General features: G+C 42.0%; 1 protein-coding gene and 1 long non-coding RNA gene across 2 annotated transcripts in view; both read left to right on the forward strand.

The window, feature by feature from the left end:
* SLIT3 (slit guidance ligand 3) overlaps positions 1-4700 on the forward strand; it is a 795269-nt gene extending 790569 nt beyond the window's left edge. The window contains exon 36 of the mRNA XM_006115755.4: positions 577-4700. Coding sequence (XP_006115817.1) covers positions 577-815 — 239 coding nt within the window. The 3' untranslated portion in view covers positions 816-4700. The remainder of the gene's footprint in view (positions 1-576) is intronic.
* Positions 4701-8541: 3841 nt separating this feature from the next.
* LOC142818702 (uncharacterized) lies at positions 8542-21359 on the forward strand. Its single transcript, XR_012896300.1, has 3 exons — positions 8542-8769; positions 13685-13838; positions 19562-21359. It is a non-coding gene; the product is annotated as an uncharacterized LOC142818702 (long non-coding RNA).
* The last annotated feature ends 1691 nt before the right edge of the window (positions 21360-23050 follow it).

Consider the following 23050-nt stretch of genomic DNA (forward strand, 5'->3'; position numbering starts at 1 on the left):
GTGGAGGAGCACGCCAATTTTCCTCCACCCTGGCCCTGCCTTGTGAGGAGCGTATGGCATTTCTAAGTGCCACGCACTGCTGACAGGGTGGGAGGAGACTTTGCACACTCCCCTTGTTCAAGGCAACAGACCTGATTTCACATTGCCTTGTATAAATACATTCCGGCACAAAGTGAGTCCTACTCTGTCCTGATAGCATTTTATACTTGATACAAAGCTTTGGAGAATTAAAGCTCTATGCGTAGTTGTTTACCTTTAACAGAATAAATGTTAGAACATGCACATGGTTGGTGGGGAGGGATTTACAAGATAATTATCACCTTCCTCATCCTTCCTCTCTCTAACAATCTTGGGGATCATAAATAACAAGCCAGTGAAAGAGAACGGAATAAAACTTTAATAGCACAAACCGGGCATTGTCTCTGGTGAACTGCTGCACAGTGCAGTTATTCCCACTTCTTGCCTCTTGGGCATATCTCCAAAATCCCATGTTCACAATACTGTTCCTTCTGAGGGAACATCTCTAAATTATAATCTTGTACAAACCGGTCTCTATGCTTTCCGTTGTCTTTACAGAGAATCTTTGCCAGGGAGAGATTGTCCGAGAAGTGATCCGTAAACAGCATGGCTACAGCTCATGTGTCACTACCTCCAAAGTTCCGCAGATGGAATGTCGTGGCAGTTGCAGTAATGGGCAGTGTTGTGTTCCCCTCCGAAGCAAAAGGCGGAAATACATATTTCAGTGTGTGGATGGCTCCTCCTTCATGGAAGAACTGGAGAGGCATGTGGAATGCGGCTGCTCAAAATGCTTATAAGCCATTCTCCAGTCTCTTGCCACTTTAATCGACTCAGAAGTGCTCTCAAAATGGGACCTATTTACTTTCAGCGTGAAGAAGAGAAGAATATTAAGTATATTGTAAAATAAACAAAAAATAGAACTTATTTTTATTATGGAAAGTGAATATTTTCATCTTTTATTATATAAAGTATCACATCATTTTGGGTATATGTATCATATAGTGAGTTATTTTTACCATAAAACTTTTTAACAGTTGTTAAAAAAATAAAAAGGTTTTAAAAAATAAAGAAATCATAGCCTAACAAAAGGAGAAACGGGGTAAGTTTATAATCATGCATGATGGCCAAATGTGAAGATATTTCAAGGAACTGCTACAAAAAAATAGATACAGACAGAAAACAATCTTCTCCGAGGTTCTGGTGGGTACAACAGGAAAGCACAATCTCACATCTGACAGCCATCTCCTCTATCTGTGTACCCTGAAAATCTCCCTTTTGCTTCTTACCCTTGTCTAACAATGCTAGTTTGTGTTTGGTTCCTGTACAGTGGCTCAGCTTGATACTCTTGAAAATGTCCCTCAAAAAGTGCATCGGTCTGGCAGTAGCCTAAGTCTGATACTGTCTCCATTACTCAAGTGTGATAATACTATACTGCATTTTTTGTTTTGTATTTTGTATTTTTATCTGTCTTCCGAATATACTCTTGAGCGACTGTATCTCTATAGCACGGACAGCTCTACCCAAACTGAAGTGGGGCAGAGAATGTGGGAAATGTATTTTGCGACATTTTTGTCCAAAAAGGCAAAAATAAGTGCTTAGTTACTCCAGTTAAGTAACATACTGACTTCTTCTGCTTACCCTTCATGTGCTGCTTCCCAGATTTATGCCTTGATGCTCTTAGCCTGGAGTTAATTTTTGAATATGAAATGTGAGGAATATATTACAATGAAGTTTGGCAACCTAAACACTGTAGCTTTCAAGTTCATGTATAAAAGTCCATTTGTAAAAGGTGAAAATATCCTAAGAACCAGAATTTACCATGCTAAGATATTGTACTTTATTCCCACTTTCATTTATTTCTGCCAAAATTTTACTCTTTGCCAGAGTTGTCTATTAATACACACTCTAGGTGTGTTCATGGACAATATGCTGCTTCTCCAGCTGCTACTTCTCAAATTAATGTAAATTGCACTACAAGCATGTTGAATTCCTAGGTTTGCTGTCCATCCCACCTTAACACTTTCATCTGGTCTTACTGAGACTTTTGATATTTTCATATAGTGTTGCTCTCACTTTCCACTACAGGCTGTCCTCGCTATAAGTCCAAAAAGCTTGGACTCATAGCAAAACAACTTAAAGCAGGGAATTTGTTTCCCACAGCTGACTTCCATTTGCGCAAATTCAGGAGGGGGTTGCACAACTTAAAAGCGAGGAATGGGAGAACTTGTAATGAGAACTTGCATCAGTTCCTACAAGCATCAACGACTTATTGCTGAACGGATGTATACCAAGGCGACTTATAGCGGGGACGCCCTGTACAAAGATTGGCTGATTGATTCACACTAAGAACATTTGCACCTGCACTGTTGAATATTCTGCACCTGTTCTATGTGTGCGGAATGAATGCTGAATATGTAGCAGAGATCCATGCAGATGACAAATTCTCAGTGTGAATTTGAGAGGTGACTTTTACTCTTAGGCTGTGTCTAGACTGCAGGGTTTTTTGGAAAAAAGTAGCCTTTTTTCGAAAAAACTTCATCGGCGTCTAGACTATAGCCACGTTCTTTCAAAATTAAATCGAAAGAACGTGGCTTTTCTTTCGACGGTGGTACTCCTCATTTCACGAGGAAGAACGCCTTTTTTCGAAAGGCGTTCTTGAATGCAAACAGGGCTTTTTCGAAAGAGAGCATCCAGACTGCCTGGGTGCACTCTTTCGAAAAAGCGGCTTGCTTTTTCGAAAGTACTGGTTGCAGTCTAGATGCTCTTTTTCGAAAGAGGCTTTTTTGAAAGTATCTTTCTGCAGTATCTTTCGAAAGAGGCTTGCAGTCTAGACGTAGCCTTAAGGTGTTGGCCGTTTTGCCAGGGTTACCTATTAAAAACAGAAATTACATTCACGGGCAGCCAGTACGTTAGTGCCCTCCCTATGCACCGGGGCCGGGCGCCGCCCACCTTCCCCGTGATGCTTCTCCCGCCCTACCTTCACCAGCTGCCCATGATTACATTACCCAAGCCTTGACGTGGTCTAATACCATGAATAAATTGACCTCCCTGCCAAAATTGTTCCATTGTTTCTTCAAGTACTTTCTCTTTCTCCCTGCAAGAGCATTGAATACAGTGGTCCTTTTTTCAACGAGTCTGTTTGTGTGAAAAAGCTATGACAGAGCTTTATACCCCACATTGTGGTCTGATCCAATGCCCACTGACTGTAATGGAAAGGATCAGGCCCTTTAAAAGCCAGGGCAGAGAGAAAGGCTCATCAGTTTATAAATAAATAGATGATACTTTTGCCTGAATGAGGCTTTTAAAAAAGCATGGTCCAGATTCCTGCCATAGCCATTACAAATTTACAGTCCCAGAAAAAGAACAGACACCACTGCAGTTACAATGTAAATCTTTGTCTTTTTTTGGAACCAGAAGCCCTAAGATGCTTATAGACCTTACTCTAATTAAAGCCTATTTTATCCATAACAGTGTAGTCAGGTTTCCTTTTTGTTTCTCAGTGTAATTTGGGCAGGAAGGAAGTGAGTGATACAATAGATGTCTTTCAGAATAAATACTATTACAATGGAGCCTGCAATCAGGGAAACACGAACCAATTACTGTGTGCCAAAAACTGATTGCAATAGTATGGAACAGGAGACAGGACAAAAAAAAACCCTGTTTCATATAGCATAGTTTCACTTTATGTCAAGTGATAATATGTGAAACCAGAAGCACACGGAGCTTATAAAGTTTAAAATAACAAAACAAAACCAAAAAAACCTCCCTGCCCCCAAGCTGTTGAATCTAAAAATTTCCAAAAGCAACTAATTGCACATGCTTGTATAAACAAGGCCTGGCACATCTCTACTATTATTAATTATACATTCGTAGACACAGTTAGCCATTATTCCAGAGAAGAGAAATCAAGACTTGACCAGTGGATCACAGCACATCAGTGTTTCTAATAAAGTCTCATTAGTAAGCTGGATAATTGGCAGCTAGTAAACTGCCAAAACTTTGTGCAGCATTGTCTTCCCCAAAAAACTAACTAAAGTTGTAGTCAATGGATTCATCCAAACAGCAGTATGACTGAGATGAACTGTTTCCTCTCCACCATCCCACACATCCTGACAGGTGTTTATATTGTGACTGTTACCAAAGGCAAAAAAAAAAGCCATTGAACAGCTAATTAAATGACTAAATGTGTTTAGCCAAAACTTCATAGCTACAGTACAGTAGGGCTGGCCCTGTTCTGTTATCACAGTCAAGTGCTGTGAAATACAAGTCAGAATTCCTATTTTTTTAACAAAAAGAAACATTTTTGTATATTTCTAGACAGCAGTTGCGTGACAATCACTGCCATGTTTCAGATGAGTGATTTTACTGGTTTAATATGGAATTAGTTTGCTTGGTTTAAAATTTAAAAAATGTAATGGTGCCAAAAATGTGAGGTTAATGGAAGTGTTAATTAGCTCTGGAAGTTTCTTCTGTAACCTGCTGTTACAGAAGTTATCAGCTACTACAGGTACAATGCAGTAATTTTTTAACGCTATCAAGCTTTTAATATAAACTGAAGAAGGATGCTAACCCTAAACGAAATGAGGGCAATGCAGACTAGGGTGAATTAGTGTATTTTATTAACAGACTCATTGTGATGTAATTTGAAATAAAGTGTTGGGTTTATGGAAGATTATAACATATCTTGTGGTGTGATGTAAATTATTTCTCTCTACTTTATAGTCTGGATCTGATGGTCTAGCTACCAGTGAGGTGACTGAAGTATTGCAATGAGAATGTAAGCCACTTTGGTCACAGTGGCAACACAAAGTCCCATCCACACAACTCCAGTGCAATAAGGAGGTCAGGAAAAATGTAACCATTGCATTCTTTCTTTGGGAATAAAGGGGCTGAATTTACCTCAATGAAGAAGCCATAGTAGTAACATTTACATTATGGGAGCACTATTAGGCCCTACTCAGGCTTGCCCCTCCACTCCCTACCCCCCACCACATGCACAGAGAGCTGTCACCAAAATCAGCCACTGCTAGAGATTTTCATGAATCCAGAGATATAAGGTTACCTTGGCTCAGGCTCTGCACCTCAGCTTTGGCTCTCAGCTCCTTCCAGAAACCCGTCAGTATGAGCCTTTGTTGGCAGGGACTGTTCAATGGCACAGCAGGAAAAACTGGAGCGGTTTACCCATAAGATTACCCATGACAAGTATATGAGCTGATAGTGTTTTCGCCCTGATCCGATGCCCTCTCCATACAGACCCTGATTCCCAATAAGGACCTTCTGTGGTGGGCAGGGGGAGTGGGGATATGCTGTTATGAAGGTGGCACTGCCTACTCCTGTACTGCCCAAGGTCGGCAACCTCCGGATCCCCATAGCCTGTGAGTGCAGAGACTACAATATGGCCCTTAATCACCAAATGCTCTTCATGGTTTGCCAAACAATGGTAGATACGCTTGTAGGATAAACGGGTTGAATCATAATGCGGTGTTAATGGTAACACTGGGTAGACAAGCCAGTGAGATCAACCAAGTCAGAGAAAGGTCAACAGAATCCAAATCAGTTGGCAGTTAGAGCTTTCAAAACTGATTACTACAGCAATTCTGTATTTCAAAATAAATTTGAAATAACAGATGGCTTATTCCGACTTCTTTAAACCTGATTCCACGAGGAATAACACCTCTTCCAAAATAGCTATTTCGAAATAGCTGTAGTGTGGATACTTCACTGCTGCTATTTCAAAATAGCTCCTCCCCAAGTCCATTCAAAGTACAGGCAGTCCCCGGGTTACATGGATCTGACTGACATCGGATCCCTACTTACAAACGGGGTGAGGCAACACCGCACTAGCTGCTTCCTCCCAGCAGACCAGGGAGACGCGAAGCTAGCCCCCCCCCCCCCCCCCCCAGCAGACCAGGGAGACGTGGAGCGGCTTTTCTCAGCAGACACCTCAGCTTGAGAATAAAGGACTGAGGGAAGTGAGATGTGGGAGAATAAAACTGAGCTCTGGAGAAATGTTTGGCTAGAGTTTCCCCTACAATATGTACCAGTTCCGACTTACATACAAATTCAACTTAAGAACAAACCTACAGTCCCTATCTTGTACGTAACCCGGGGACTGCCTGTAATTACGTCCTATTGCTTCCTGGGGCTCTAAATCAAGGTAGCGCATCCACATTATAGGAGCCTGCCTCAGACTAATTTTGAGATTTCCCAGTAGTGTAGATGTGCTATTTTGAAATAAGCTATTTCAGAGTATTTCTTCCAGAACAGCTTATTCTGAAATAAGTGTGCAGTGTGGATGTACCCTAGGTGACATCTTCCTCCATGATCTGATTAATCCTTCCTAGATGCTGGCGTTCCAGTATTCTTTTGTTAACCCTAGTTCCAGTCTTGACATCAAACACCAGCACAAACCCAGAAAGCATATTTTAGCCAAAGCCCTTTCTCAAGTGGGGTTAAAAGACCAGACTTGAAAGTGAGCATTTAAGAAAACAGCCATGCTAGGCAAGCAGTGTGCAAGCTTAAGTCATATGTTCTTGGCTGCCTACTAATAAAAATAAGCAGTTATTTCTGTAACAGAAGGTGTAGACCACTCATGCACATCAAGCAAGTGTTGTAAAATGGCAGAGTACTTCTGTGAAATTTAAAAATATGTTCAATATACAGAATGTCACATGATCCCTGCAAAACTAACTGATCATTTTTATTTTTATAGTTCCTCCCTTCCCACACATGTGCCCAACATGCTGTTTGACACATTAATGAATTGTCACCCATTCACACATGATCTAACTCACACCGAATTCACAGAGTCAGATGTTTGTTTCTAGATGTACAACTTTTTCCATAGAGCCCCTTCATAACATAGAACAGTGTTTCTCAAAGTGGTTCACGCAACCACTTTGAGAAACCAGTTAACTAGCCTCGCTGGTTTGTTTATTTAGCAGTACCATGTCCACGGTGCAAATGGACTTTCTTATATAGCTCTTTGTTGACCACTTCTTTTGAATTTTGATGTAGTTTGGCTCTTTGCTTTGAAAAGGCTGCTGACCCTGCTCTAGCAAGTGAGCAGGAGCTCAGTCACATTGTGCAGTGCGTGTCACCAGATGGCGATGTTACACACAAAGGTCTTAGTGATAGAAATGTCGCCATGTTAGTCTGGGGTAGCTGAAACAAAAAACAGGACTATGTAGCACTTTAAAGACTAACAAGATGGTTTATTAGATGATGAGCTTTCATGGGCCAGGCCCGCTTCCTCAGATCAAATAGTGGAAGAAAATTGTCACAACCATATATACCAAAGGATACAATTAAAAAAAAATTAACACATATGAAAAGGACAGATCAAATTTCAGAACAGAAGGGGGATGAGAGAGAGGTAAATGTCTGTGAGTTAATGATATTAGAGGTGATAATTGGGGATGCTATCTTTGTAATGGGTAAGATAATTAATATCTTTGTTTACGCTTAGGTGTAAAGTGTCGAATTTAAGCATGAATGACAGTTCAGCGGATTCTCTTTCAAGTATAGTCTTAAAAGCAGGATGCAGGTAATCAAGTCGTTGAGACAATGTCCTTTCTGGTTGAAATGTTAAGAAACTGTTTTTTCTTTGTGATCCTGTCTAATAGCTGTTTTGTGGGCATTGATTCTTTGGCGAAGTGTCTGAGACGTTTATCCAATGTACATAGCAGACAGACACTTTCGGCACATGATAGCATAAATTATATTTCTGGATGAGCAGGAATATGTGTTCTTGATCTTATAACTCACTTGGTTAGGTCCAATAATGGTATCAGCAGAGTGAATATGTGGACAAAGCTGGCAACAGGGTTTGTTGCAAGGGAAGGTACCAGGGTTGGTATTAGTGTGGTATGTCCTGTGGTTGTTGGTAAGAATCATCTTGAGGTTAGGTGGTTGTCTATAGGAGACTATAGGTCTGTCTCTCAGAGACTCTTGGAGTTTAATATCCTGTTCCAGTATAGGCTGTAGTTTATTGATAATGTGTTGGACAGGTTGAAGTTGGAGACTGTAGGTGATGACAAGTGTTGTTCTATTGTTGCTTTTCTTGGGTCTGTCTTGAAGTAGATGGTTCTGGTATTCGTCTGGCTCTTTCAATTTGCTTTTTTATTTCTCGGGGTGGGTAGTTGAGGTTTATAAATGCTTGGTAGAGATCCTGAGGTTTCTGGTCTCTGTCAGTCTTAGGCACTGCACAGGTGTTTTCACTTCTCAGCCAATGTGAAGCAGGAAAACAAACAGTGGAACTTAAAAGCAAACAACCCTCCAGGCAGCTCCAGAAACCATGTGATTTTAGCATGAGTCTTGCAAAACCTGTTTCTTTCAGCCCGAGCTCCTGGAGTCCTGGAATTAAGTGACAATCTCAGTTTTTGTTTATTTAAAAAATATTTCTAGCCCTATTAGTTGCAGAGAAACTCTAGGAAAAGTGGCCTGTGGGCACACTAGAGCCTTGAGGTCAGAAGGAAAAACGATAGAACTCCAAATATATTTGTTAAAAGTCTCATGATTTGGGGGAGGGAGGGACTCGTCAGTTTTAACCATCGTGGGTGGGCAATACTATCACATTAGAGGAAGGAGTCTCTAATGCTGTCTCAGATCACAAGGAAAGTGGAGGGAGTGCCAGCTTTGCTCTTTAGCATGTGAGGCAATTGCTCTCCCTTGATTGCCTCATTTTATCACTGCTAATAAAAATACAGATACCAGCCTGACCTTCAATCTACTCACATGAAAGGATTTGAGGTAAGGATTTAAAATCCATGTTAAAAGGTTAGCCTGTTAAACATAATGTTTGACCAGTTCACTGTGATCCTGTGGCAGCATGTGGGTGAGGGGCTGCTCAGCCCATGCAGGCCCACGACACTGTAAGCTGCTCCAACTAGGCCAGGCAAAGCCTGCTGCACCATGCCATGGGAGAGGGGCTGCTTCAGCCCTGCCAGGCCTGCTCTTCCAGCCAGGCTAAATTGAGCCTGCTACACTGCACTGCAGGCAGGGAGGGGTCTGCTCCCCCCAGGCCCAGCCTGACCAGAGCAGCCCCCTGCCGGTTAACCAGTGACCCTAGTAAGCATGCGGGTAAGCGACATGCTTACCAGATAGCCGGTTAAACCTTTACAACTCTAATTTGAGGTCCTCTTTCCTACGTGTTTGACTGATTCTCAGGGTATCCAGATTTGTAGTCTGGAAAGACATTTTCTGCCAGGTCAGATTGGCAGGGACCTTGAGAGTTTTTGGCTTCCTTTGAACACGGATCCCAGACGCCCACTCATCAAAGCCCACTTTTACAAAGGATCATGGTGGATTCTCCCACTACTGGCAATTTTTAATCAAGATCAGGTTTTTTTAAATAAAATATGTACTCTAGGCCCATGTAATCCAGCCTAGGAGTTCCAAGACTGGGGGAAGGGGCAAGGGAGAACCTGCCCATTCCCATTCTCCAAGCCCCTGCCTTCCTGCTGCCACTAGGGATGTCAAGGTGAAGATGACGAGACAATTAACTGGTAAACCTGTTGACTACACACATTCCCCACCCCCACCTTATTGCCTCCATATCCGAGGCAGCGAGGGGGGGGGAGGCGGGACCCTGTGCCCCCTCCTACTCCCATGTTCCTGCTTCTGATAGTGGGAGGGTGAGGGGGGTAGATGAGTCCACGGAGCCAATACACACAGGAAGCATGCTTTTAAGCCAGCTCTCTGTGCATGTCGGCTCTGTGGTTTCACTTGTCCCACCTCCCTGGCTGGAGGGGGACAGGCAAGATCGGGTGCTGAGGGGGAGCTGACTTAAAAGAGGCAGCGGCGGAGGGGAGGGAGTGGGGAGTAGGGAAGGTTGCCACAAAGGGACAGGAAAATCCTGCCCAGATACAGGCTGAAGCATGCACAGACTCTACTGAGTATTTGCATACTGCATGTTTTCAAAGAATTATAATTTGACTGCATCTCGTGGACTTTTACTGGGATGATAATAGGTACCTGGCAAATTTCAAGTGCTTGCTCCAAGGCATGGGTGTACCAGAGCTGCTGAAAGAAAAGGTATGCTGAAGTATGGCAAAGTGGTAAGCAGCCATAAAACAGGGTTTTGTTATAACAAGTGTTGGGCAACTTTAATAATAGACAATACTCTCAGCCCCATTTCTAATAATCTGCATTTATAATCCAGGATTAAAGTACACTGATAGATAGTGAATGTGCTCAAGTTCATCACACTCCTTAGCCAGTGTAGTGAGAGTGGTTTTAATTAAGGATGTGAATGTTTAACCAATTAACCAGCCAGCCTCACCTTTAATGGTTAACCAATGGGGCTGGAGCAGCTCCCCGCTCGTGGATCGGTTAACCATTTAACAATATGTTTAGCCAGTTAACCAAATAAATGGGATTTTACATTCCTAATTTCAATCTACTTTTAACACAATTTTAGTTAAAGCCATTTGAGATCCCCTAAATGAATGGTGTTTTACCTTCAGAGGGAAAGGAATTAAAAGAGGTGGCCAAGGTTATATAAAGAATCACTGTCAGGAGGATCGATTTAGGACATAGCTTCCAAAATTATCAATAGTGGCCACTTCATTTAGAGGTCCCAACTTGATACCTGAGACTCTTGAGCATTTTAACCTGCTTCTCATGGGACCCTGTACAATATATAAGAGTACAGATCTCCCTCGTCAGGTCAGACTACAGAAAACGTAACTCAATCTCCTGTTCATTAGGCCACAGTGCCTGTTGGCTAAAAGAAACATTACGTTACTTACCTCAGGATGGACCATTTACTGAGCTGTTTTATGATTATTATATTTATTTAAAAATCAAAATATGTTTCCAGATACTGAGCATATAGTTGTGTTCAGCATGTAAGCAAATGGACACACAGCCCAAGTGAAAAGACTCCCTTCCAGATGCTCCCAAACAAAGCACATGTGAATAATAAACAGCTGTTTATATTATGGCTTTGTTTTTATACACTTATCTATTGTCTTAAATGCGTGACAGTGTTTTAACATAATTGCAAAATAATAGCCACAGAAAATGTGGCCAACCTCATTATTTTGCTGTGTTACACCCATGTAGCAGGCATATTAAGAGCTGCTATATAAAAGATTAATTCAAGTCACAGTTTAAAAGCCTCAATTAAGAGCCTGCTAGAACAAATAACCTGTCCTTACCAAACTTTCCCTCAGAATCATCCAAGGGCTTATGTAATGCAAGCAAGAGCATTACACATTCCATTGCCACTTCCAGGAATCATTAGCACAGATCTGATAGCAGATGTACTCCAGCCAAATTTACCAGTCCTGGACGGAGATGGAGGGGAACAACAGTTTCCCAGATAATCACATCCTACACAAGCACATGACATTGGATCTCATAACCAGCACCTGAAACAGGATTTTAAACAAACAGTTAACAAATACAGACCACACAGGGGATAAATGGTTGCAGGGTGCCTGTCCCACAGAGTTTCTTAGCTCTAGAATTTCACCAATTCACTAGCACACACACTGGTTGCCAAAAGCTGGGAATGGGTGACAGGAGATAGACTTCTTGATGATTGTCTATTAATTCCCTCTGAAGCACCTGGCATTGGCCACTGTCAGAAGATAACATACTGGGCTAGATGGACAAATGGTCTGACATGCCCGTCCTTATGTTCTTATACATTATTACTTATTGAGCACCCAAAACAATGTCCGTGTCTCACAGAAGCAAGAACAGATAGTCCCTATCAAGTGCACAAGATTACTCAAGTACATAGAATAGTGATAGAAATGTAGCCGTGTTAGTCTGGTGTAGCTGAAACAAAAAATAAGGACTATGTAGCACTTTAAAGACTAACAAGATGGTTTATTAGGTGATGAGCTTTCGTGGGCCAGACCCACTTCCTCAGATCAAATAGTGGAAGAAAACTGTCACAACCATATATACCAAAGGATACAATTTAAAAAATGAACACATATGAAAAGGACAAATCAAATTTCAGAACAGAAGGGGGATGGGGGTGGGAGGGGAAGGTAAATGTCTGTGAGTTAATGATATTAGAGGTGATAATTGGGGCAGCTATCTTTGTAAGGGGTAAGATAATTAGCGTCTTTCTTCAAACTTAGGCGTAAAGTGTCGAATTTAAGCATGATTGACAGTTCAGAGGATTCTCTTTCAAGTGTACTTGATTTATAACAGTGATTTATAACTTTGGTATATATGGTTGTGACAATTTTCTTCCAATATTTGATCTGAGGAAGTGGGTCTGGCCCACGAAAGCTCATCATCTAATAAACCATCTTGTTAGTCTTTAAAGTGCTACATAGTCCTGTTCTTTGTTTCAAGTATATAGAACTTTCAATGTACAGTACTCCCACTGAAAGCTGAGTTACTTTTATTGGAAAACATTTATTTCCCCCTCACTCCCTGTAGACAAGACAAGTTAATCTTTATAAAGGAAACAGCTTGGGATTCTAACAGCCCTGGGTTGGAGACTGGTGGAGAGGGAGGGCCCGGACCCCCCTACTCCATCAACCCAGAGCTTGGACTAGGCCTCAGGGACTACGTTTGTGCTGGACTAGGCCTCAGGGCCTGCCCTGACCTTGGACTAGGCCTCTGGGTCCACTTTGAAAGGGACCAGACCTTGGGGAGAAGGCGGGGCTGGGGAGCCCGCCACAACATCAGTTCACCTAAATTCTTTAAATGAGATTTTGCCAAGTTAAGATGCAGTTGCGTGAATGAGAAAGATGTTCCCATACAGCTCTTGTGCTGAGCTTGTCACCAGTCTGTATTAAACTGAACCCTTCAGTCTTGCATGTGAAGAGTAGGGAGCCCAAGTCCACATTTTTGCTTCCTTTCTCCCCCCTCTTCCCACGAGTCTTTGTGTGATTTTCTGTGATGACCCATAATGCTTATGTCTCATTCAGATTTATTGATTATATAATTTTTGCTATTCAGCTGTCTACTTTATTTCCATAAAAATATACTTTACACAGCAGGTTCAAATAATGCATTTGGTGTGTAAAAATAACAGCATATAGTACAAGGGCAGCAATGTGTTTTGACAAATGTTATGTATTAAAAGTTTTTTTAAATTAATAAACATTTAAAACACTAAAACGTTTTTATACAGAGCAGTAGACAAAGGGGCCCAGACCAGGAAAAAAGCATTACTGGAAAGAGAAAGCCACATGTGCTAAATTCCTCCTTAATTCCAGTTAGAAAGGCTCTGCATAGCAAACATCGGATGTATTGCAGAAGTGAGAAGCACCATGCATTCTTCAACAAAACAAGTTTGGGTACTGTTTTTCTGGCTTGTGTGTATACAAACAAATTAGGTTTCATTTAGCACATCTCCAAAAGAGGGGTGTTGTCTCATTTACGTTAAAATTGTAAAAGAGAAAGAATGTGACTCATGGTTGAAGCAGTTGAATGAGGACCTGGAAATCTGAATTTTCTCTCTGCCTTTTCCATAGACTTCATAGGTGACACTGGATAAAGTCATTTCAACCAACATTTTTCACAGGTGACTAGAGTTGCCAGATACCAAACATGGTGGGGAAAAAATTTGTTGAGCCAAAAAAAAAAAGGCTCAAAGTTGTAGAGCAAAAAAAAAGGCGGGTGTCGGGGGGGAGGGACCAAAGTTTTTGAGCAACTTTACATGTCTGGTATTTTCTGTTTTTTTTACCAGACAGAGGCTACCAATACTGGACACCTGGCAACCCTACAGGTGACTCCTAATTGCGTGTTCTGTATCTTATGGGTGATCAGTTTGGGCCTGTTTGGCAAAAGTTACTGAGCACTCACAACTGCAACAGTCAATGTTCAGCACACCTGGCAGCAAGGTAAGGCAATACAGCCTGGAGAAATAATCTCCAGGTTCAGGACATCCCAGATTCTAATCTTAGCTGTTGCTGAGTCAATGTGTGGCCTCGGCAAGTCTCTGTTTCTGTTCATCCATCAGTAAAATGGGGATATTGTTCTTTTCTTGTGTAGTGGAAGGGCATTCATTAATTCTCAGGGGACACTCTGACACTACAATTAATGTCCTAGAAAAGACCCTGAAGCCATGATTAATTCTGTGTCAACGGTGGATTTTGGATGGTATGCAGTAAAGAAGAAGGGGAACACTATTTGGACAATGATAGAAATATTGAACAGTTGCCTCATTCCCTAAACCCTGTCCGCTGAGGCTTTGTCTACACTGCAGGGTTTTTGCACAAGAAGTTTTTTGCGGAGAGATCTTCCACAAAAACTTCCTGCACAAAAGCATGTCCACAACTCAAAAACACATGGCAAAAGCAATGTGTTTTTGCATAAGAGAGCGTCCACACTGCATGGATGCTCTTGCGCAAGAAAGCTTTGATGGTCATTCACAGAATGGCCATCAGAGCACTTGTGCTTTTTCTGATAGGCTCTTTTTGCATAAGAAACCCCTGCGAAGCATCCACACATGCCTTTTTGTACAAGAGCTGTAGTGCAAAAAGGAGTTATTTCTCATGGGGAGAGGAATAACTCTATTGGCAATAGTCCTCTGTCCTGTCGATTTACTGGTTTTTTTTTTGTGTGTGCAAAAACGTGCTTGAGGTGTGGACGCTCTGTGGATTTTTGCACAAAAAACCTTGTAGTGTAGACATAGCCTGAACGAGGCAGAGTTCCCGTAGAAAAAATATGTAATCATACAATTAAAGACTGTATCACATGCACACTTAGAAGGGGACAGAATTACAGTTCCATAGGCACACTATATTCTGGAACTTCCTAACTTACATGTGCTTATCGCTGCAATCTAATAATTTTGTACATTCAGTTACGGTAATCTGCCTCTTACACAGCAAACCACAGAACTACAACAGGATTCCCTTCCATTAAAAATGATGGTTGGAAATTTTTGCAGTAACTTGGTGCTTACAGGAAAGGGAGGGAAATTTCAAAATACAGCTATGTTTTAACTTCCTCTTAAGAGGAGGAAGTGATTAATACAAAAAGACCTGCAGACAAGCTCTCCAAATAGCCATAATTGTTTTAAAGGAAATCTGTGAACTGAAACCTTATGTCCACTATTTCATTTTCTGTAAACTTTTCCTCCCAAATTGATTTTAAAATGTATACAGTCCCCTTGAGATAGTTTTAGACCTTTCCAGGGCTCAGCAGAGTAAGGATGTAAGCAACTAGTCCCTCAACTAGTGGCTTACCCCCATCATTTCCTGCTTTAAAAGCCAGTTCCTCCAGTGTCGCGAGAATCACAGGTCCGATGATGCATACCCAAGGGGGGAAGGACAGAACCAGGTAGACCGTTTTAGCAAATAAAAGATATTTATTTATAACAGTGATGAATGTATAGTATTTATTCTAAGATTTTTAATAGACCGTGTTAATAATGAATTTACAGTATTTATTATATTTTTTCTATGATTTCTAGTTAAACGTGTCAGAAATATAAGGATGGGAATGGCAAGGGGAATAGTTTCTATTCTAAAGATAACCAGCTACACTAATTAAATAACAATGATAACTACAAACTCTATGTACTACCCAAAACAACTACAACACTAAGCTTATACAACAAAGAAAATCAAATCATACATACCAACTTACACAGCACACGGAACATTTCAAAGATATCGGTTCGGTTGCGAAGGCGTTGGTTACACCCAAGAGTCAGGGGAGGTGGCTGGTCAGTTGATCAGGCCGACAGTGCTTTGGAGTATACAGGAAGGCACACGCACGGTGGTACATGTGTTGCGAAGACCTCCTCGAGAAACTGTGCGATGGGTATTTATCCCCAAGTCTGCACATCACTTTTCCGCGCTTGCATATTACCATATACGGCTCTTAATACATTTAAAAATCAGAAGCGCAGCAGGGAAGACGCGGCGTGAGCTGGGACAGCTGATTCCCGGCTCATGCTGGGTTCCCCTGCTGTGGCTCCCCCAGTTATCGACTAATCAGTGGAAAATCTAGTTGATTTGTTGATTGAACTAATTGATTAAATCAATAGAAAAACTAGTCAGTTGATTAAACTAAATGTAACATCCCTACAGCGGAGTGAAGGTTTTCACTGAAAAGAAAAATCATAGATGCCTTCCCCCCCACCCTCATTGCAAGAACTTATCTGAAAATGTGCCTGAGAAGTACATATGGATTCCCATCAGGATAAGATGTCGTATCCGCACCCCGGCTCATTACAGGAAGGATGTATCCTCTGGAATCTCATATAATGATTATTAGGTAGCAGTCCATGCTTGTGAGAAGGAGGGAAAGGCTTCTGTCAGTTTCAAACTTTTGCTATTTTACTCATTTAGGAAGTAAACTGGAAGAAACCTTTCAAATTCCGATTTCTGGTATTTTCTTTGTGAAAGTCAACTAGTACACACTTGAATTTCAAGACTTAGTATTCTTGATTTCATGCCTGATCTTGGCCTATTCTGCTCTAAATGTTAGAAGAAGGTAGACCTTTAAAGGTGAAGTAAATTGACCTCTGGAGCTTTTCATTTAATTTTACAATGCTTGCATAAAGAATCAATATTGCATTGACTGCTATAATAGACAATTAAACTTCTCAGATCAAACCCATTAAAAGTGGTACTTAATTCCAATTGTAATAGACAAGCACTTTGATTAAAGAACATCTGCTGAGCATTACAAATATTTTGAGGACTGGCAAGCTGACAAGTGATGGAGCTCTGCTGATGTAGAGCCTAATTAAGCACTCTTCTTAGCTTAATTCCTACTTATGTCAATTGGAGTTTTGCCTAAGGAATTATACAGATTTGGAGCTTAATTTCTTACAAAATTTTTCCACCAGCTGTGTATATGCTTGTGGGGAAGAGAGATACACCCTGTCATGCATTGTCTTTGGGTTTTACTACCCATCTAGCTCTCAAAGGCATTTGGGACTTTGATCCACAAGAGTACCCCCCAGCTGGACTCTTTGTTTCACTCTTGGCTCTGCAGTGGTAGAGAAAAAGACATGGAAAGGTGAAAGGGCATGAAACCCATACAGCAGAGCTGGGTAATGTATCAGATCTAATTGCTCGATTTAAAAGAAAGGAAAGAACCAGTGGCACTCTGTTAGGTGAGTGACCGGGGTCAAGAGTAGGGTATTATCTGTAGTTCTTCCTAACGGTAAAAAGGAGTTGGAGGATTGGTTTAAAATAATAATGAGGGAAGGGTGTTTATTAGGCCTATTTTTATAGAGCTGAAATTGAAAGAAATGTTCTGTTGTACAACCACTCCCCAACTTACGATCACCTCCACTTACAACCATCCACACTTACGACCAAAGCGATCGTAAACGCGGATCCGCGCTTACGAACAGCGCGATCGCCATGTAACTCTATGGGATCCGAGTTACGAACACTTCGAGTTACAGACCAAGTGTTGGTCCGTAACTTGTTCGTAACTCAGGGAGCGGTTGTAGAGTTATCACCCCAAACAAAAAAAGATGTTTGTTTATTAGTGGCTGTTTCTGTCTAGTGGCCTTAAGCAGTCAACGTTCTAACACAGAGAATTATTTTATGAAACACGGTATACCATGAGTGGCAGTACCAAGGTTTAGCCTTCCCTAAACTAAGTCCTGATCCCAACCATGCTGCATCTTCTCTGCCAAGCTGGCAGGTAGCTTGCAGATAGCTGGGGCTGGTAAGGGGTTGTGGCTTTTGGGCGACCCAGTTTGGCAGCAACACAATGTGGCAGGCCAGTGCTGAAGCCAGATGGTGGCTCAGGGACTAAGAGTGCGTCTACACTGTACCATTTTTCCAGAATAACGGCCATTATTCTGGAAAAACAATACTAGCGTCCACACTGCAATGGCGTTATTTCAAAACAAAATCGAAATAATGGAGGGCATTTTCCGACGTTGGAAAACCTCATTCCACAAAGAATAATGCCACTTCCGAAAAAGCTCTTTTGGAAGAGGGTGTGTGTGGACACTCCACTGCTGCTATGTCGAAATAGCTCTTCACCAGGGCTATTCTAAAGTTCCTCCCCAGCACCTTCTGGGGCTCTAAATTGAGATAGTGCATCCACATTAGGGGAGCCTGCCTTGGACTAATTTCGAGGCTTCCCTGTAGTGCGGCTGCTCTATTTCAAATTAAGCTATTCCAGAAGATATTTTCCGGAATAGCTTTTTCTGAAATAAGCTTGCAGTGTAAATGTACTCTAAGGCTATGTCTAGACTGGCATGATTTTCCGGAAATGCTTTTAATGGAAAAGTTTTTCGTTAAAAGCATTTTCGGAAAAGAGTGTCTAGATTGGCACGGACGCTTTTCCGCAAAAGCACTTTTTGCAGAAAAGCGTCCGTGGCTAATCTAGACGTGCTTTTGCGTAAAAAAACCCCGATTGCCATTTTCGCAATCGGAGCTTTTTTGCACAAAACAAATCTCAGCTGTCTACACTGGCCCTTTTGCGCAAAAGTTTTGCACAAAAGGGACTTTTGCCCGAACAGGAGCAGCATAGTATTTCCACAAAAAGCACTGATTTCTTACAGTAGGAAGTCAGTGCTTTTGTGGAAATTCAAGCGGCCAGTGTAGACAGCTGGCAAGTTTTTCCGGAAAAGCGGCTGATTTTCCGGAAAAACTGGCCAGTCTAGACACAGCCTAAGTGACTTGATCAAAGATGGGCAGTGTAGAGGCGATGTTAATTGGAATTAAGACACAGACCATGCCCATTCCACAGAACATATCCCAACACAGCCCTCCTAGTGTAGAAGCAGGCATTATATACCGATAGTTTTTTCTGCCAGTGTAGGAAAACCACCATCAAAGAATAATGTTAGCTATGCTGAGAGAGGCACTCTTCCATTTGCATAGCTGCACCTACACTTCCTCAGCAGCAATATCTCTAAGGCCCTTGTGGATAAATCTCTGTAACATTTCCATATAAACCATGTATCAGTCTCACATAACTTTGTATTTGTTGGTTCTCGGTTCGGTAAAATGGCGGGAGTCCCAAAGGCTTAAGGCCAAATACCCAGTAAAATTAGCGAATGATGGCAAGACAAGTTTTATCAAAGAAGGAATGATTTATTAAACTAAACAACTTAAAATGAGCAACTACCCAATATATGCCACAAAACAATTGAACCACAACAATTTTTAAAACTCTACCTATGATACAGCTAAGTCAAAGATATACACATTTCAAAAACTGTTTCTTTAACACTGACAATAGCAAAGGTAAAAGTTACCAGTAAGCAATATATTTTCTAACCTGTCTCTATTAAACCACTTAACAGTGAGGGTAAATTAAATACTTACAAACTCAGCAATGACAACAGCACAAAGACATACAAGGAATAGGACGGAGCGTGCTCGAGATTCGTACACCCCTTTTTAGATTCGGTGGGTGGGAGGCGCCTTTGGGTCCTAAGGCAGACTCTGATTCTGTCTTCCAATATTCAGGAGTCCTTCCTGAGTTTAGGGCTCAGGGGTTTTTATGTTATTGCCTATTACCATATTTGGTATTGTTTGTGCTCTGGGAGTGGCATGGGTGTGGACTGGGTGCGGTGCGATGCCCATATATGGTGTTGAGTGCTGGACTCTGACAAGCTCCATTTTATTGGTAGATAAGCCTTGTTGCTATCCATGTGACTGTTGAGGTTGCTGCGGTTCCCGGCTATGCACCCGAGGCCTGGCCAAGAGAACCCATACTTGACAAGAACACATATTCCTGTGCATCCAGAAATATAATTTATGCTATCATATGCCGAAAGTGTCCGTCTGCTATGTACATTGGACAAACATCTCAGACACTTCATCAAAGGATTAATGCCCACAAAACGGATATCGGACAAGATCACAAAGAAAAAACAGTTTCTTGCCATTTTAACCAGAAAGGACACTCTCTCAATGACTTAACCACCTGCATTCTGCTACAAAGACCTTTTACATCTGCACTTGAAAGGGAATCCTCTGAACTGTCATTCATGTTAAAATTCGACACTCTCCGAGAAGAAATGAACAAACACTCAAACTATCTTACCCATTACCAAGATAGCTTCCCCAATTATCACCTCTAATACCATTAGCTCACAAACATCCCACTCTCCCCACCTCTAATATCATCAATTCACAGACACTTACCTTCCTTCCTTCCCCCCTCCCTCCCCCCGCATCCCCCTCCTGTTCTGAAATGTGATTTGTCCTTTTCATATGTGTTCATTTTTTTTAATTGTATCCTTTGGTATATATGGTTGTGACTATTTTCTTCCACTATTTGATCTGAGGAAGTGGGTCTGGCCCACGAAAGCTCATCATCTAATAAACCATCTTGTTAGTCTTTAAAGTGCTACATTGTCCTGCATTTTGCTCCATACTTGACAGTATTAAGAGAAACTTTATGTCTTTATATAGATTGATCTTGTATAGATCTTTGCTTCTTATAGGCCATAGAAACTCTGTATTAAGCCCTTTATGTTATAGGCCTTAGGGATAGGAAAATGTCTTTTTCTAGGAGTAAAATAGATCTCTCCCCTTTCATTGATTGTCCTGTTGAAATGAATGAGGTGTGAATGGAGAAGCCTTGAGAGATAAGCACCTCTAGCAGCATTTGCAAGGGTGGAGAGGGGCTGGGAGCCAGATTCAAAGACAACAAGACTTGTGAAGTGAGCTCACTGAAAAGAAGATTGGACATATAGATGACCTTGGGAGTCAAGCAGCAAGTGCCTGCCCTTGGAAGGACCCTCTTTGAAGCATTAAAAAAGGCGAGGTGATGACTAACTGGCTGAATGAGAGGGATAAATATGATAAATAAAGATCCCGGGTGCTTCTTTTAAGCACAACACCCTGCCAAATTCATGGTCCATTTTGGTCAATTTCACAGTCATGGGATTTTTAAAATAATTAATCTCATGACTTCAGCTAATTACATATGAAATTTCACTGTGAAAGAGGCAGCAAGATGGGGGGAGCAACTAATTGACTAGTGTGTCGACTATCTTATAAGCTTCTGTTTATCGGATAATCAACTAGTCGATTAGTTGCTTACATCCCTACAGCCTTGTAGCCAGACATGAACCCCGTCTTGCTTCCTCCCCCCCCCAGAGAGCAAGAGAAAGGCAGTCAGCCTTTGATGCCCTGGGAACGCAGGTGTGCTGCCTGTCCCTGACTCTACCATAAACAGAAACCAGACAGTAAATGGGCTAGCTGACAACCCGGGGCCTCCCATTGCCCTGATGGCTAGTACCAGTAATTGACACTCCTGCACTGTCCCAGGAGAGGAATCTTCGCCCATCACATACCAGAGGTGCCCATTGTCTGCATTTTCCCAGGTGTGAATTATGCTTTGCACCCTTCGTGGGAAACTTGGCATTCAAAGCCATTTTTCCTAATTGGCCACTTGAGACCAGGAAGAAGCCTACATGACCCAAGGGGTATAAAGAGGGTTTAGTAGCCCACCCCATTTGAACTCCAATCATCTACACCTGCTGGCAGGTATTGATTGTCTCCCAAGGTCTGTGGGACGCCCAACCTCGCCCTACTTCTTCCCAAGGGACTGAGAGAAAGACGCTGGCCACGCCAAGTCTGGAACGCAGGGGTGAGAATATATACCTGCTAGGTGTCTATTTTGCATACATTTAATAAGAGCTCAGAGAACCAAAAGGGTTTCATGGTACCTGTAAGTGACTTATTAGTGTAATTTCTGTCCTGTCCTTTATAGTGGCTGTGTTATCTGTAACACAGTAGTAGCATTTAACAGCTAAGTTTACCCTGTAACAATAAACCTGTAACTCTTTAAGTTTTAACCTGACTCCTTCAGTTGCTGTAACAGAACCAAGCACAATTTAAAAGAACTTCAGCCGGTCATAAGGGATAGATATAGGAAGAGCTTGGGCGTTTGGATTGTGTCACTCCTAGGTGACAGATCCGTTGGGGCATCTCTCAGTCTTTCCTAGACTGCCTGCTGCAAAGGGATCCTATATTCTAGCAGCTAAAATCTGAGATGTAATAGGCTCTTCCTATAAACCCAGGGCATCTGTCAGCCTGTTGGCTGCCTTCTGTGACGGGACCCCGGTCCTAGCAGTAAAGTCACGGACATTTTTTTTCTCGGTAACACACACACACACACCACTCACTGCCCTGACTGTCGCCTGACATGCCTACACCAGGTGTTAGGTTGGGATAATTGCATCAGTTGGGGTGTGGATTACCCATATCCCTGAGCAATATAGTTATGCTGATGTAAGTTTGTAACGTACACCAGGCCTAGCTTGTGGGTTTTTTAAATTTTTTTAAACAAGTGCTGCTTAACTCACACTGGAAACTAGGGATTTTAAATTTAGTTTAATCAATTAGTTGACTAGTCAATGGATTTTCCATCAATTAGTGGGGGAGTCGCAGGGGGGTTAGCTCCTGGCCCAGGAGTTAACCCTGCTGCAGCTCTGCCTTTTAAAAGTATTAAGAGCCTGTTGACTTTTAATACACTTAAAAGGCTAAAGCACAGCAGGGGGGACCTAGCGCCAGCCAGGAATCAGCTTTCCCAGCTTGCGCCAGGTCCCCCGCACTGTGCTTCTGATTTTTAAAAGTATTAAGAGCTGAAAGGCTTTTAATACATTTAAAAAGCAGAGGCAGCATCTAAGACTGGGCACCAGCCGGGAATCAGCTGATTCCTGGCTGGCACTGGGTCCTTCCTTCTGCGCTTTAGCCTTTTAAATGTATTAAAAGTCAGCTGGTCCCCACTACCCCCTACCTGCCCTGACCCTCCCCCTCTCCGTCGCCTGCAAAGATGGGGCTACGGGAAACCGACTTTGAAGCCGGCTCCTCCCAGGACTGGCTCCTGATAGAGGCAGCAAGGGAGGGAAGGGGGAGTGACTAGTTGAGGGATTAGTCGACTGTCCAATAAGCTTTTGCTTATCCGATAGTCATCTAGTCACTTACATCCCTATTGGAAACATGATTACAAGAAATTTAGAATATTTTGCATGTCTGAAGAAATCTTTTTACTAGGTGTATTGACCACTAAAGAACTTGGCCACCACTAAAATGGCAAAAGCTAGAAATGGCTATTCTGTCTAGAGTAACAGAATTTAAAATTGATGAGGTGGGCAAGATAGTAT

The sequence above is a fragment of the Pelodiscus sinensis genome, chromosome 17, assembly GCF_049634645.1.
Source record: "Pelodiscus sinensis isolate JC-2024 chromosome 17, ASM4963464v1, whole genome shotgun sequence".
NCBI classification, from domain to species: domain Eukaryota; kingdom Metazoa; phylum Chordata; order Testudines; family Trionychidae; genus Pelodiscus; species Pelodiscus sinensis.